The sequence below is a fragment of the Antechinus flavipes genome, chromosome 1 (genome assembly GCF_016432865.1).
Source record: "Antechinus flavipes isolate AdamAnt ecotype Samford, QLD, Australia chromosome 1, AdamAnt_v2, whole genome shotgun sequence".
In the NCBI taxonomy this organism is placed as follows: domain Eukaryota; kingdom Metazoa; phylum Chordata; class Mammalia; order Dasyuromorphia; family Dasyuridae; genus Antechinus; species Antechinus flavipes.
Window position 1 is genome coordinate 262,974,512 of NC_067398.1, and position 16,858 is coordinate 262,991,369.

The following is a 16,858-nucleotide window of genomic DNA, read 5'->3' on the forward strand; positions in this document are numbered from 1 at the left end:
GATTAATATCAATATTAAGTGTATATACACAGATACACACACACACACACACACACACACACACACACACACACACACACCAGATGGATTTACAAGCTCATTGTAGCAAATATTTAAAGGATAATGAATTCAAATACTACAAAATGAATCTCTATGACAAAAACCTGAGATTCAAAACAAAAAGAAAAGCAATAACCCTAATGAATACTTCCTTGATAAAAATAGTATCTCTCTAAAGCTGAAAATCAAAATTCATCTGCAATGGTGATTAAAGGCCTTTCCAGTAAAATCAGGATGAAATCAAAGTTGACTATTATCCCCATTATTATTCAATATAATATTTAAAATGCTAGGTATAGCATTAAGAAATTGAAGAACTAAACATGGGTTAGAAGGAAATGAAATTATTACATTTTGTAAAAGAAAAATTGGGAAATTGGGAAGGACGGTGGCCAAACAGTAGCAGATCTCAAACCAAATTACAAAGCTGTAATCATCAACAAAATTTAACACTGTTAAGTAAGAATAAGAGAATGGGAGAACAGATTAGATACAAAAGATGCAGAAGCAAATATGTAAAATTACCCAAAGATTTCAACTAGTATGTTAAGAAATCAATATTCAAAATAAACTATTGGAAAAATTGGAAAATAATCTAGTAGAAACTAGGTATAGATTTATATTTCCCACCATATGCTAAAATAATCCCCAAATGGGTATATGACAAGATATAAAGGGTAATATAAATCAATTAAAATATGGAAGAAATTACCTGACAGATGCATAAGGAAAGAGTTCATAGCCAAAACAAGGGAGCAAAAAGGTCAGAGAAAGCAAAATAGATAATTTTTATAAGATTTTTGCATAAACACCACAAAGCAGCTAAAATTAGGAGAAAAAAAGGTTAAAAAAAAGGGGAAGGGAGAATTTCTTGCTTCTAATAATTATATCATTTCTTTTTATAGGTAACTAAGTCAAATTTATAAGTATTTATGATTCATTCTTTAACTTATAAATGATCAAAGAATATGAACAGTTCTCTAAGGAAGAAATCTGAAGTATTAATAACTATGATTTTATAAAAAGCTCTAAATAATAATTAGTGAAATGTAAATTAAAGCAACTCTGAGATTCTATTTCATATTTATCAGATTTGGAAAGCTGACAAAAACATAAAATGACAGATGCTAGAAGGGCTGCAGGAAAACAAGCACTGTTTGATGGCACTGTGAAGAGTTCCAGTTATTGTACAGAGTGATTTGAACCAAAGTCCAAAAAAAATCAATTGGATAAATCCTTTTATCTAGGAATACCACTTTTGTACCAGGTTTATATTCCTAAGATGTCAATAAAAAAAAAAAAAAAAAAAAAAAGGAACAGGACCTATATGCATCAAAACATTTATAGTTGCTCTTTTTGTGGTGGGAAAGAACTGGAAATTGGCTATTGGTGAGTAGTTAAACAAATTATAATGTATAAATATGAAGAAATATTTATGTGCTATAAGAAATGAAGGGAATGATTTCAGAGAAACACAGAAGACTTGTATGGACTGATAGTGAATTTAATGATTAAAATCAGAAAAATAATTTATATAATTTTATATATTGTAAAGATAAATGACTCCGAAAGATTTAGGAACTTTGATCAATAACCAATCATTAGTCTGAAGGACTTATTACAAAATATGCTATCTTCTACTAGAGAGATGATGGGAGTGCAAATTGAAACTTTTTAAAAAATATGGCCAGTGTAGGAATTTGTTTCAAAAAAGGACACATCTGCAATAGGGTTTTGTTTTTCTTGTTTTCTCAATTAGGGAGGCAGAGAGGAGAAAATGAAAGTGGACTCACTCATGTAAAAAAAAATTTAAAAGAAAAAAACAGTTATATATACCCACTGATTCAACTCTCAATCAGTACTCAACACTTTACCATCTAGCTGACTTTGTTATTCAATTGAAATTTTTCTTTCCAAAATTATCAGTGATCTCTTAATTGTCAAATTAATAGTATTCTTTCAATTCTCATTCATCTTGCTCTATCTGCTGTACTTGATATTACTGACCATCTTCTCCTCCTATATATTCTCTTCTCTGGGTTTTTATGACATTCTTACTCACAGTTATTCAGTTTGATGGACAGCTCAGATTTCTTTCTTGGCTGTCTCATTAGTCTCATGATGTCCCCTTAATTGTGGAAATTCCTCCTAAGTGGTCTTCTCTTCTCCCTCCACACGCTTTCTTTTGGTAACCTCATCAAGTCTCCTGAATTGATTATTCACAATTCTATATATTCATTTCCAGTCTTGCCTTGAGCTGGCCTATTATTAGATACTATTTAAACTCAATATGTCTAAAAGTGAATTCATCTTTCCTCTTCACCCCTCTTCCTCTCAAATTTCTCTACTTTTCTCAAAGGTATCACCATTCTTCCAGTGTCTCAGGTTCATAATCTTGAAATTATCCTGGACTCAGTTTCCCTCAGCCAACATGTCTAATCAGTTGCCAATTATGCTATTTCTATCTTCAAAACATTCATCACATCTGATACCTTCTCTCTACTCACACTTTAGGTCAAGCCTTCTACACCTCTCAACAAGATTATTACTATACTGTAGCTATGTTAAACTCAACATGCCCCCAAATGAACTCATTATATCTGCCCCCTCAATTCTCTCTTCCAAGTTTCCTATGATTCTAATTAAGTTCCATCACCTTCAATCTAGGTCTTGCCCTCAATTTTTCATTCTTGCCCCTTCCCAAATCTAATCTCTTGTCAAATCTGTCAAATTTACCTTTTTAATATCTTTGCTTACATATACTCCTGTTCTTTACTCTGAGAGAAAGAAGATAGACCTTTATTATCTTGCACCTGAACAATTACAACAGCCTGTGGATTAATCTTCCTGCCAGTTTTTGCTCATTTCATTCCATCCTTCAACTCAGCTGTCAAAGTGATTTTCCTAAAGTGTATATCTGATCATGTCCTTTTACTCAATAAACTTCTGTAGCTTCCTATTACCTCCAAGATCAAATATGAACTCCTTTCTTTAGTATTAAAAGCCCTTCATAATCTAGTCTCTCCTCACACCAATCTCTCCCTCCCTCATGTACTCTATAATTCAGGGACACTGGCCTTCTTGCTGTTCCTCAAATAAGAAATTGCATCTTCTGACCAGGCATTTTCATTGGCTGTCTTGTCTGGAATGTTCTCCTTCACCTCTACCTTTTGGTGTCCCTGATTTACTTCAAGCCTCTGCTAAAAGCTCACCTTTTATAGGAAGCCTTTCTCAATCTTTCTTAATTCTAGCACTTTCTCCATGTTATTTCTAATTTATTTGTATATAGTTTCTTTAGACATAGTCGTTTCCATGACTCTTCCATTTATTCTTTCATTAGATGGCGAGGTTCTTGAAAGGAATCTTTTTTTTTTTTTTTTTTTTTTTTTTTTTTTTTTTTTTTTTTTTTGCTTCTCTTGATATCCTCAGGAATTAGCACACTGCCTAGTACAAAGTAGGCATTTAATAAATGCTTACTGGCTCTCTCTCTCTTTAGCAACTGATTTTCTTTTTGGATCAGTTATTCAATGATAAGCTACAACTATCCCTTCATTTTCTTCTCATTCTAGCAATTCTAAATTGCTAGTTATAAACCCCATTTGTGAATCCTATTAGTTGTTCTCTTACTCCCATTTCCATCCTTCTCCTCACCCAAATGTCCCACTGTAGATTTACCTACCATTTCCACTGGGCTTCATGGAAAGTCTGCTCCATAATTAACAAATTTTCTTTTCTCACTTTCTCCACCCTTTAATTTTCAATGAGACCCACTTCATTATAATGGACACCATATATAGCTGACCACTCTTTCTAGTATCAGTTCAGTTGAACTTTTACTCATATCTTCTGACTTACTAATCATGAGAGGGTATTGAAATACTCCTACTTTCTCTTTGTCACTTCCAATTTCTCCCTCTTCCATTATCATTACACTCTTAACTTCTCCTTCAAGGTTCATTCAATCCAAATTTCACCCAATAAAGATTATGGTAGATGTTATCTACCAATCTTTCTTTCTTCCTCAATGAGTTTCATGCTTGTCTTAGTCTTTTTTCTACTCCAACTTTTTTTTATACTAAGTAAATTCAATATATATGTATGTATATGTATATATATTCCCTTTCATTCCACCTTAATTATATATGGAGATTATTATGTTTTAATCATAAGGCTACTCATAAATACTCTTTTGTGTTCTTGAATTCTGAAATTATCATATCTGATAACAATTTTCTATTTTTCTATCTCTTCCTATGTCTCACAGACTTTAATATTGTTTTTCATCCTTCCTGATCTCTTATTCTTCTACTCTTCAGGTTTTTTCCCCCTAGGTCATCATCACTGCTTTGCCTACACTTACTTCCCATCTATATTATTTCTACCTTTTGGTGAAACAATTCAATTCTATACTAAATACTCCCTCTGGCTTATCACTTCTTATATCTTGCCAACTTCAACCTTGGATTATTCCCATAGTCTACTGCTTTCATTCTTATTTACTTGCTGCTGAATGGAGCTGAAGAAAATCATACACCTTTCTTCTGGACATGCTACGAATTTGTTAAATAATCTCCATTTGGCTCCCATGGCATTTGTATCTTCCTAATTAATTCATTATTCCAGTCAACAAATAGTTTTCCAATCTCTTTCAATCCTTTAAGTCTCTCATAGTACCCATTATTATCACATTCTGGGATGAGAACCTTAATTCATAATTAGACTATTTACTGAGAGTTCCCACTTATCCTTCCTATGAAGGATACAATATAGTTATCTTCCCTAACTACCTTATCCTTTATTTCTACTGTATATCTTTATGTGATGTGGTCCCTCTCTATCCTAAGATAATTCTCTCTACAATGATCTTTGATCCTAATTTTATAATACCTTTTCCAATAATCTGCCTTCTCTATTTTCCCCACTTTCTCAATGATCTTCAATGTTTCCCTATCTACTTTCCTACTGCCTATAAGCATACTCATGTCTCTTCCATCCTTAAAAAACTGTAACTTGGCTTGAACATGTCTCCTGGCTAAAGTTTTATAAACTTTCCTCCCCATTGTACCTAAATTACTTGAGAAATCCATCTAATCAGTGCTTCTACTCTTTATTTCACTTGTTTCTAAGATTTCTACCTTCTCCTCAATTAAGATTACTCTCTTTAAAGTAACCAAAAATTTCTTGATTGTTCATTTCTCAATCTTCTTTCTTTCTGAACATTCTACAATCTTTGAGACTGTTGATAACATCCTCCTGGATCCTCCTTCCATCTGTATAATCTCAATAATGATCAATATTGAATCAATAACAAAATAATAACCTGTTACAATCTTGTAGAAACAATAAGAGATTATTTAGAAAAGAGATTATAGGAGATAGGAACTAGGAGAATCAAGTATTCCAAATTAAAAAGCATAATCAAGAATTAGATTTAAAAACATCAGAGTAGGAAATGGAAAAGTAAAATGACCAAGTAAGTCAGTTGACTTAATGACTCCTGATTACTCTCTACATTACAACTATGACATATTATATCAACTAACTGGTAATATTTAGAGTATAGCTCAATAATCTAGGTCCTCAACTAAATATTGCTTCTAGAGTTACTACTAATATTCCATAGCAGCTCAATCTACTAAAAAGTTTGAAATTCAAATATAAATGAGCTTACCTTCAATTGCTTTTCCTTTTCTTGAACAATGACCCGGATGATCATGAGTACATTTAAAGAGTAAATCAGCAAAATTATCAGGGGCAACACCCGGCCCAGGAACTCCAGGAAGTTGTCAGAAACAAAACGTGGGAATGGAAACCTCTTTACTTTAACAGTGACATGATTAACAAGCCACTTTCCAAAATCTTTCCCATGATATTGAATGATGGCTTTATCTACAGCATGTTGAACGGCTAGAAAACCTTCAGAAATGTAACCTGAATAAGAAAGCAAGGGATACTATGTATAAATAGAAAGGTATATTACAGGGAAAAAAGCAAATGTCATTTTGTTCAGGTAGGACAATACTTTACACTTAGAAAAATATGACTTCATGAAGCACACATCTATAACCAACAATCCTCTGGCATTTAATGCACACTTGTGAACTAAATGAACTTCTTACCTTATTTTTGTGCCTTTTCCACCTCTTTCCAAAATAAGGTAGAAATATTTTATCAACTAAACAGAAGGAAGAGTCATTTAAATAGCAAGACTATAAACAATTAATCTAGGGTAAATGAGAAAGCATAAGAAATGAACTATAGATTGGCACAGAATCTGTGTTCATGTAAGTTACCTATCTCAACTACTGAGAACCTTACTTCATAATTAGGCCATTTACTTAAGAGTTCCCACTTATCCCTTCCTATTTGTCTCACATAGCACAGTTATCTTCCCTAACTCCTTCTCCTTTACTTTTGTCTCACATGAACTAGAGTATAATTTGTAAAACCAATTATCCAAAAATGTAAGCTATAATAAAGACTTTTAAAAAACTTGAATGCAAACCTGCCAATAAGAAAAAGTATACATTTTTCTTATGATGACATACTTCAACTCAACCTGCAGGGGGAAAAGAATAGTCTCTGGAAATTATGTTATGGTTTATATAAATTTAAAAAAAATAAAATTATTATAGGGTGGTTTACTATAATGTCTGGGTTAGCTCTCTGGAGGGCCTCAGGATCAATCAGAGTCAGGATCAGTCAAAGTCCTTGGTCTTTAGGAGGAGAAGTAAAAGAGGCAGGCAAGCTGCCACACAGCTCATTAAAGATGAATCCTGGACTCTGGAGCCTGAAGTCTTCCCTTCTCAGCATGTTGCGGCAGAGAGTGACTGACCCTCTCCCTCAGCCCTCCAATCCTTGCCTCTGATTACCTCACCAAAACACATTCAGCAAGAGCTAATTGTGAGGAGAGCCTGCACATCACCATATTATCTAAATATATGCTTATAGAACCATTATCTCACATTGAGTAGGTAATTAGCCTTAAGTGCTCTGCTGTCTTAGATTCAAATACACCTTTTCAGAGTTCCAGCCTTCTACATCTCCCACTTTCTTTTGTTTTAGAATATAGAGGGGTCACACCCTCCCTGACTTCTCAGGCAGGTGAGAACCCAAAAGGAGGTGATCACGCCCTCCCTGACTTCTCAGGAAAGGGGGTGAAAACACTAAAAAGGAAGCAATCACACCCTCCCTGACTTCTCAGGAAGAAAGATGAAAAACACCAAAGAGAAATGGGGAGTCAAACCAGATGCAGGAGCCAATATATAATGTCCAGGCTAGCTCTTTGAAGGGCCTCAGGATCAGTCAGTCTGACTCTCTCCCTCAGCCCTCCAATCCTTGCCTCTGATTACCTCACCACACCACATTCAGCAAGTGCCAATCATGAGGAGAGCCATCATATCACCATCTCATCTAAATATATGTATACAGAACCATTATCTCACATTAAGTAGGTAATTAGTCTTAAGCACTCTGCTGTCTTAGATTCAAATACATCTTTTCTGAGTTCCAGCTCTCTACAATTTACTTTTTTTTAATAGAGAAAAAAAGAGATTTTAAAGTATTTTGTATGATATTCTTATCTACTCATGATATAATTAGTGTAAAGAAATATAAACAAGCAAATAAAATCTACAAAACTCTTCTAAGTTCAAAAAAGAGGTATACAAACTTTTCGTAACCTAACAATAACAATTTTGCTTAAGTCTTTCTCATCTAAGTTTATTCTCAAACAGCCTAAGAAAATCCAATATTTAGTATCATAGAATTTTATAGCTAGAGGAAACCTTAAAATAATTAATGTCTAATAAAAATTTTACATTCTACAGATAAGGAAATTGAATTGGAGAGAAGTAAAGGGTCACAACTGGTAAGCAGAGCTGAAACTATATCTAGGTGTTTTCAACTGTAGCTGAGTCTTGTTTTTACTGTCATATACTATCTCTCATAAATGTGGAAGTTCTTCTAAGTTCCTAAAATACCATGGTAATGGTATTTTCTTCTTACTACTTACTAAATTTCTACTTACTACTTTTTCCCTTACTAAATTACTCAGAAACATAATCTTCTTTGCTGCTGCTTTTCCCTTTTCTTCTTTTTTTTTTCTTTTTGGTTCTCTGAAAGAAAATAAAGCTTCCTCTTTTGAAAGAATGAGTTTGTTTTCTTCAGAGTTTCTTCACTTACATTTTGTTTTTTCTCCTAGCTCAATTCCTTTATCATTTTGATTTATAATTATGGTGTTACATGCTATTTCTAAATAATCTTACTCTACAGATTAACTCAATCTGATTTTTCAAAGGGACTAGACTTTTTTTTTTTTTTTTTTGCTGAGGCAATTGGAGTTAAGTGACTTGCCCAGGGTCACACAGCTAGGAAGTATTAAGTGTCTGAAGCCAGATTTGAACTTAGGTCCTTCTGACTTTAGGGCTGGTACTCTATCCACTGTGCCACTTAGCTGCCCCAGGAGCCAGATTTTTCTGAACCATAAATTATCAAATTACAAATAATTACAAAACATTTAACAAACACAAAAATAGCCTAAACATAAAACAAATTTTCTTCATAAATAAAAAAAAATAAACAATATTGGTTGCTAAAGGTAATCATCTGAGTTATAAATAAAAGTAGTAATGATTAAAATCACTCTCACCAGGATTTCCCCCATCACTCAAAAGATGATTCCGGGGTCCTGGTAATGGGTAAAGTGGAAAGAGAAGGGCTGTACGCCAGCCTTCTGGCTCCTTTGGCATCAAGAAAAGCCTCCCTGTTACCAAAGTATTTCTAGGAGAGAAACTGAAACGCAGATGGTATCTAGCCTACAAGAAATAATTAGAAAATATGGTTAGTGAGATATAGAAAGTACGATTTAAACCAAAGATAGATTGCATCTATCAAAAAAGTTCCATAGAATGTCAAAGTGAATGAGGATTATGTTAGATAAAGATCATAAATTTGACATGGCATCTAGATCAATATAATTGAAAGAACTCTAGACTTGGAGTCAGGAAGACCTGAGTTCAAATCATGCCTCACACTCTTAAGCTTTGTGACTTGGGTAAGTTACTTAACTTCTCTAGCCCAAGTTTCCTCATCTATAAAAGGAATCTATACTATAACTATATGGTATAAGTAGAGTCATCTCTCTTAACCCACATTTATCTAAAATTATAATTTAATTAAGTGCCTATTCATGAAGACACTGTTACTGGGAACACACAAAAAAAGTGGGAAGGGTCCTTTCCCCTAAGAGCTTTAATTTTAATGGAGAATAATACAACATGTATAGTTAGCAGTATACATAAGAGGAGATGAAATAAATATAAGGGGAGGTGGTAATGGCTAGGGGGATGATTAAAGGCTCTCAAGCTTGAGTTGAGCAGTGAAGAAAAGTAAGGATTCTTTTTTATTTGTGTGTGCATGTATGTGTGTGTGTATGTATATATGTGTGTATATATATATATATATATTATATATATTTTAAACTTGGGATTCTAAGAAGCTGAGATCCACAGGGAGAGCTTATGCAAACGCATCATAAAAGGGAAAGAAATATCACCTATAAGAAAGAGAAAGACTAGGTTGGCTGGATTGAAGTGAATGAAAAGGAATTAATGAATAAGGCTCAAAAGTTGGGATGGGTAAAGGGTTTTAAATGACAAGATTGGGATGTGTGTGTGTGTGTGTGTGTGTGTGTGTGTGTGTGTGTGTGTAGTCATATAGGAAAGGCTTCCTTTTATAATATGTGACACGTGGGAAATATTGTGAAGAAAAACTAGGGATTTCTTTTGAAATAAGGTAAGCAAAGAGAAAGCATAGAGGGTACCACAAATACAAAGGAACACAAGCAGTAAATAGACTGTCATGAAGGTACCACTAAAGGCCAATTTGATTTGGAGTATATGGAGGAGAGTAATATTAAATAAGACTGAATTGTGATTCAGATTGTGATCATTTCATTGAGATAATAAATAAGTCCTGACAGAATCCTATAAATGTGAGGGACTTGAATTTTGGAGCAGTCACTCCAAGGGGAAATGAGATAGAGAGTTGATATGAGAAGAAGTATAATGATAGTCTGGCTAAGATTATGTGTCATAAATTTCTAAGTGTTTGAAATTATTCATTGGAGCTCAGTCATTTTCTATTCCCAAAAGATTATGATTTACCTAGAGAGAAATGACTGTTTCCTTTTTATCTTAGTATCCCTATCACCTAATATAGTGCCTGACGCATTAAAAAAAAAATTAATAAATACTTGTTGATGGAGTCTTCATACCTCAATACCTATATCTTTGTCCATTTTTTCTTTTGCTTCAGTCTTGCTACCCCAAATTCAAATCTATACTATTTTGAATCATTAGACAGTGATGGGGATACTAAGATTAAAAAGGCAAGCAAGAGGTCAAATCAAAAAAAAACAATATAAGTTATGGAAGAACAAGCAAGTAAAAGTGAAAAGTCTAGGTGGTCAGGAATTAGCAATCCAAGTTTAGAGAAGAAAAAAAGGGCCAGGAACTTACGCAAATAGTTTGGGAAACAGAGATAAAAATGTAGGCCAGGGGCTGGCCAATAAGGTAGTAATACAGATTTTAAACCTCTTGACAATCCTACGCCTCATCTAACGTAAAATAAGCATGTAGCAAATATGATGATAAATCAGCTATCCAATTCTCATTGGAAGTCAAGAAATAATGATTATAGTTGAAAGGCATTCAACCTTCAGAGAGTCTTCAATTCCATTAAATTCCTGGTAACAAGTCAAATAATGACTAGATCATTTTGGTCAAGATTTCCTCACCTTAAGTGGCAGGGGTTCCATTTTGTGGCTAAAGGAATGTTCAAAAACAATGGCAGCCAGCACATTGGAAGATTCATTGTGATACCTAATGTAATCATCAAAAGCCTGCTCTGAAGTAAAGCCTCGAGCTGCGGAAAAAGAAAACCATGCAATGAACTGTCTAAATAAAGGTAATAATTAATGCTTGATTGTCCTGTCTATTTGAGAAGATGTGGGAGTTTCAGATCACTTAATAAGAATGAATTTATAAAAATTTCCAAGGAATGGCAAACTTTCAAAATTAAGACCCTATAAAACTTCTTTCCAAGACAACTTTCCTTTGGAAAGAGTTTCTATACTAACCATCAAGTTAATCCTCTTCTCCTGACTTCATTTTCTCAGACATAGAATCATCGAGCTGAGAATAACCTTGAAAATCATTTAGTCAAATCTGCTTATTTTACATTTTTGTTGACTATGCTGGGAAATAATTTGGTTTTAATTTCATCCTCAAGCTTTACTTAATTGGTAATTTTATATTTATGAGATAATTGGAGATTTCTTTCTTAGAGTATCCCTAGTTATAAGGCTTAGTAGAAGTCACAACACACAAGAATGTGAACTACAAATTAATTAAATATATTTTGTAAAACTCTTCATATTTCCTAACCTTTCATATTGGTGCCTAATGCCTGTTGTACTCTTTTAATGATACCCTTTACCACTTCACTGTTGGATGGCACATAAACCAGTTCCCACGGACTGATCTTTCTTGGAGGAGTTCGGAAAGGTGAGGGTAGGGTTGTGATTTGTTGAATATTGTAACTGACAGAATCCACCTGTTCTGTGGGAATATACTTGCGAAACATCAAAAGCATAATAGCAAACAGCAATTCCAGGATGATTTCTAGGAATGTAATTATCCACAGCCGCTTCTGGTAAAGAAATAGAAAACATATATGGGGAAACAGAGTTAAATCTCTTACATTTAGAATTCTTTATTTTTTTCTAGTCTTAAACTATTATATCCAATGCTTTGGGGTCTGAAAAGTATAAAAACCTGCCATTTAAGAATTCCTTCCCTCTCTAGTTAGATCTGCATTTACTCATTTCCACCTGAAGGCATTAGGTTAGGCACCATTGGGAAATGACACACCAATACTCCCTAGTCTCAGAAATTAAAATCTTGGTGCCTTTGTCTTGCAATTACTCTGCCTATTTTGCCCAGATACTTGAATTTCTGTGGATCTGCTCAGTTACTTGCCAGAACTTTGATCTTCTAGCTCATCTTACTCTTTTGGGCATATGTATCCTACTGAGTTTTGCCTACCAATTATTCATACAGTAGTTGATTCTCTCTATAATTCTAACAACCACTGTATGTGATTGACTTCAAATATTGGTTTGACTTCCTAGTATCTGACTTATTTCTTTCCTGGGAGAATTGGTATTTCTTGCTCTTTTGATTTATTTCATCCAGAGCTTGACTCACAAAGATTTCTGAACTACAGCCTCTAATGTGGTTACTGGCCAGATCTGCTTTAAACCCACTGCCTGAGTGTAATTCTGGTTGCACTGGTCCTATCACTTCCTATACACATAACCTATAGTCACCTAGGATCCCATCACTGATAAAAAAGAAATAACAGGAACTAGAAATGAGAGCATGAGACTTTTTTTTCCCCTTGGGTAATTAGTCCTTTAGATTTCTTCAAGGTCATCTATGTCAGGTTGTCTCTTAAAACTTTTTCTACTTGCAAATCCTTTTTTTCCAAGAAAGCTTTATATAATCACAATTTCACAATCCCCACATTTAGTTATGAGACCCTATTTGGAATGGCGAACCAAAGTTTAAAAAGCTAGGATTTATACTTACCTTTATAATGTAATTCTTCCAAAGAAGCAGCAAAAACTGCCGGGACAACAAATTGCATTTTCCCATGGTGAAAAGTTCATCACTAGAGAAATAAAGAGAGAAATTTAGAATATCTAGCCAAAGTTAACAAATCCCCGCCTCCTACTCTTCTATTCATTCCATTATTTTCTCTTAACCACCCTCAAAGTTAACAGACAGAACACTACTATGTTTAATAAAAAAAGTTCTTATTTTGTATTTATGACTAGGTTGCTTTTCTTTATTGTACGTTCTTTTACAAAATTTTTGAGAGTGAAATTGTTTTATTTTTCTTATGAAAGATCCACCATATGTATCATATCTCCACATGAGCCAGAGAAAGAATTTATATTTTCTGAAAACTTGAGTTCAGGGAATTTTTTAGTCTAACTTCATATCCTAATATATTCCTGACCAAACCAGAGATAAGCTAAAACTAGCTGCTAAAGTGGTAGTCAAGAGTACAATGTTTCCCAGAAGTTATGGTTTCCACATGTTGGGACATGGGGAACTATACATGATCAGCAGTACTGGATAGTACTTTTACCATTTCTTCTTTGAAACAAACTTTAACAAGAACCTAGAAAGCCATGACTTCCATACCATACTCTTCCACCATTTTTCTCCCACAAAAACTAAAACTGCAAATGCATGTATATGTATATATTTATATGTGTATGTATATGTTAAATTATATATATACATACACATATACATATACACAGAACATGTATAGGTGTGTATTCACACATACATACACACACACACACACACACACACACACACACATACATATATATATCCTTAGGTTTATAAGCCAGTCAATGAAAAATCAAAAAACTTAAGAGGGGTCACTAGACTTAACAGGTATCTTTGTTGAAGCCAAAACAAATTAAGATACATAAATCAATTTTTTATAGTTAATCTTTTTCCTTAAAGAGAGGCAGTATGACATAGTTGATAGAGTACTAGTTTTAGTCTCAGGTATTCAAAGCCTACCTTTGACATATACTATCTGTGTGACTGTGGGTATGTCATTTTATCTCTTTGAATTATAGATAATTCTCTACAATTGTAAGTTACATAAGAATTGATAATCTGTACTGTTGGGAAGAGTTTTCACACTGGAAATCCCCATACATTAATGAAATAAGAGCTAGATTAAAAAAAAAAAGAATTCTCAGAATACTAGATGTATACTAGTAGACAGATTCACTTCACACATAGCATGTATTTAAAACAACAGTGAAAAAAGAGCACTGATTCCACAATTTTTAACTCCACGGGCAAGAGATTACACTTGCCCTTACAATGAGCTAAATAATGCATGTTTTCTTATATTCAATCAGTTCATTTATTACTTAATAGAGTTCTTACCAATCCCATGCTGGGAAAAGAGTCAAAAATTAACAAAGTTTCAAATCAAGAAATATGGTAGAAAAATAAGCAAACCACAAAAAAAGAAGCTGAAAAAAAAGTCGTTAAGGTGCCAGGGAAGATCATGACATAAATGCAGAAGAAGACAATGAAGTTATTAAAACAGCCATAAGCAAAGCCTCATAGGAAAAAAATGTGAACTGGATACAAACCCAACAAGAATTCCTAGAATCATTAAAAATGATTTTCAAAATTAAAAAATAGAGGAAAAATTAAATAAATGAAACAAAAGGAAGAAAATAATGAAAAGTCAATTAACAGCTTGGTTAAAAAAAAAAAAAAAAAAAAAAAAAAGGAACAAAATTCACTAATGAAAATAACTCCTTAAAAAGCAGAATTCTATTTGGTCAAATGGAAAAAGAGATACAAAAGCTCACTGGAGAAAATAATTCCTTAAAGATTAGAACAGAAAAGTAGAAGCTAATGACATCTTGACACAACAAGAAACAATAAAACAAAGACCAAAAAAAGTGAAAAAAGGCAAGAAAATTAGAAATATCTTATTGTAAAAATAACTGAGCTGGAAAATAGATCAAGGAGAGATAATTTAAGAATTATCAGATTACCTGAAAGCCATGAGCAAAGAAAAAATCTAGACATTATATTTCGAAACTACCCTGATACCCTTGAATCATTGAGCAAAACAGAAATGGAAAAAAATCCACCAATTATCTCCTGAAGAAGATCCTAAAATTAAAACTACTATGAATAATATAGCCAAACTATAGAGAAAATTTTTCAAGCAACCAGAAAGAAACCATTCAAATACTGTGGAGCCACAATCAGGATGACAGAAGATTTAATAGCTACAATATGAAAGGAGCCGAGGATTTAGAATATGATAGTATGAGAATAATCCTTCAAGAAGCAAAAAAAAGGAATTTTAATGAAATAGAGTGCCAGAGACCATGCTCTTGAGGATATGCCAGAGACCATGTCCTTGAACACTGCCAGAGACCATGTCCTTGGACGCAGGAAACAAAGAGCTAAGAAGATTAGCAAACACCCTAAATTCCTGAAGATTAGATAATGTGTGTCCCAAGAAATCGGTCATCTCCGCCCAAGATCTAGATAACAGTATACTCTAGGATTTCTGCCACACCTATGGTCCGACATTCTTCTCATTGTAACCCCCCACTCAGAAATCCTATTTAATTAAACTCTCTTCATTCATTAAACAGAGACATTCACCATCTTAAATCTTGAGTTGCCTCTCTGTCTCTCCGATCCTGTCCCCAAGCACGTGTGCTTTACAGACTGTTGTCTTACAGAGCCTTTGCTCTCCCTCGGCCCCGGCTCCACTCGATGACCCACTGTTGATGTCCTGCCGGACAGGACAATAGAGGACATTAAAGATATTCCTGAGGAAAAGACCAGAGATGAATAGAAAACTGCTTGCAAATAAAGACTAAATAAATAAATAAAATTTTGCAAATAAATAATTTGCAAATAAAGCAAAGAATAAAAAGAAAAAAAGGATTCAACAAAGCTAAACTATTTTCCTTTCTATATGGGAAGACGATACATGTATCTTCTAAAAACTTTATCATTTTATTAGAGCAGGTAGAAGAATTCTACATAGAAAAAAAGATATAGGAATGGTTGGATTATGTTGGAGTGAAGCAAAAAAGGAATGTCCAGGAAAAGAGGGACCCACATAGGATTTATACCAGAAATGCAGGGTTAGTTCATTATTAACAAAATTATCAACATAATTGATCTTATCAATAACAAAATCATTAAAAATTATATTATACAAATAGATGTAGAGGCCTTTGAAAAAATACAATACCCATTCCTATTCTCACACACAGACTGACACACACACACACACACACACACACACACACACACACACATTTGAACAATGACAAATCAATAGTGACAAGGGGAACCCCGAAACTCTCTCTCTCTGACATGGGGAAAGCCATGAGGTAGAAACTCCTTGAACCCTTCCCTTTGCATAAGACCCATCCTAGGGAATCAGGATAAGTAGTTTCATTCTGTTATCCTGGAGGAGATGGGCCCCATTGATAACACTCACTACTGATTATACCCTCTGTTGAGTTGAAGATTAGTCTAGGCCTACTCATTCAATTAGAAGATTCTTTATTCTGATTTCAACTCAAACTTTCCCCAGCCTCTAGCCAAAGTTTCAATTATAAAAAAGAAGCAACTGGGCTCAATACCTTGCAGAGGGCCAAAAGCAGGAATCATGCCAGGCCAAGGGATCTTCCTTGGCATAGCTGCCTGCGAGGACCCCCTGCCTGCTGAGAAGGCATTCTCTTCTCAGTGCCAGCCCCTCTTTATCTCTCTCACCTATTTCCCTAATAGGTCCACTCCCCTCTTTACCTCTCTGTCCGGATTCCTCTGTTTATCTTTCTCTCTGCCAGGACTTCTCTGCTAGATCTTTACTTCTCTGTCGGGACCTTGCCACTAAGGAAGTCAGCCTGCAAAAGCTGACCTCCCAGTGCCAATAAACTTCTTTTACTACTCTAACTTTTCAGGTTTGTAAATTCATTTACAAAGGACCTGCGCATCAACCAGAAGGAGGTTCCCACAACTCTCTGCCCTGCTCTGAACCTCATCGTAACATTTAACTAAAACCAAAAGCAAGCATTATCTTTAATGGGAAGCCTTCCCAGCAAGATTAGGAATAAGGAAAATATGTCCATAGTCATCACCACTAT

At 34.1% G+C, this 16,858-nt stretch overlaps 1 protein-coding gene across 1 annotated transcript in view; it reads right to left on the reverse strand.

Annotated features, from left to right (window-relative positions):
- LOC127564608 (phospholipid-transporting ATPase ABCA3-like) overlaps positions 1-12,789 on the reverse strand; it is a 152,823-nt gene extending 140,034 nt beyond the window's left edge. Inside the window, exons 1-5 of the mRNA XM_052001283.1 lie at positions 12,714-12,789; positions 11,508-11,772; positions 10,859-10,986; positions 8,711-8,876; positions 5,732-5,991 (exon numbers count right to left, since the gene is read on the reverse strand). Coding sequence (XP_051857243.1) covers positions 5,732-5,991; positions 8,711-8,876; positions 10,859-10,986; positions 11,508-11,772; positions 12,714-12,779 — 885 coding nt within the window. The 5' untranslated portion in view covers positions 12,780-12,789. The remainder of the gene's footprint in view (positions 1-5,731; positions 5,992-8,710; positions 8,877-10,858; positions 10,987-11,507; positions 11,773-12,713) is intronic.
- Positions 12,790-16,858: the final 4,069 nt, after the last annotated feature.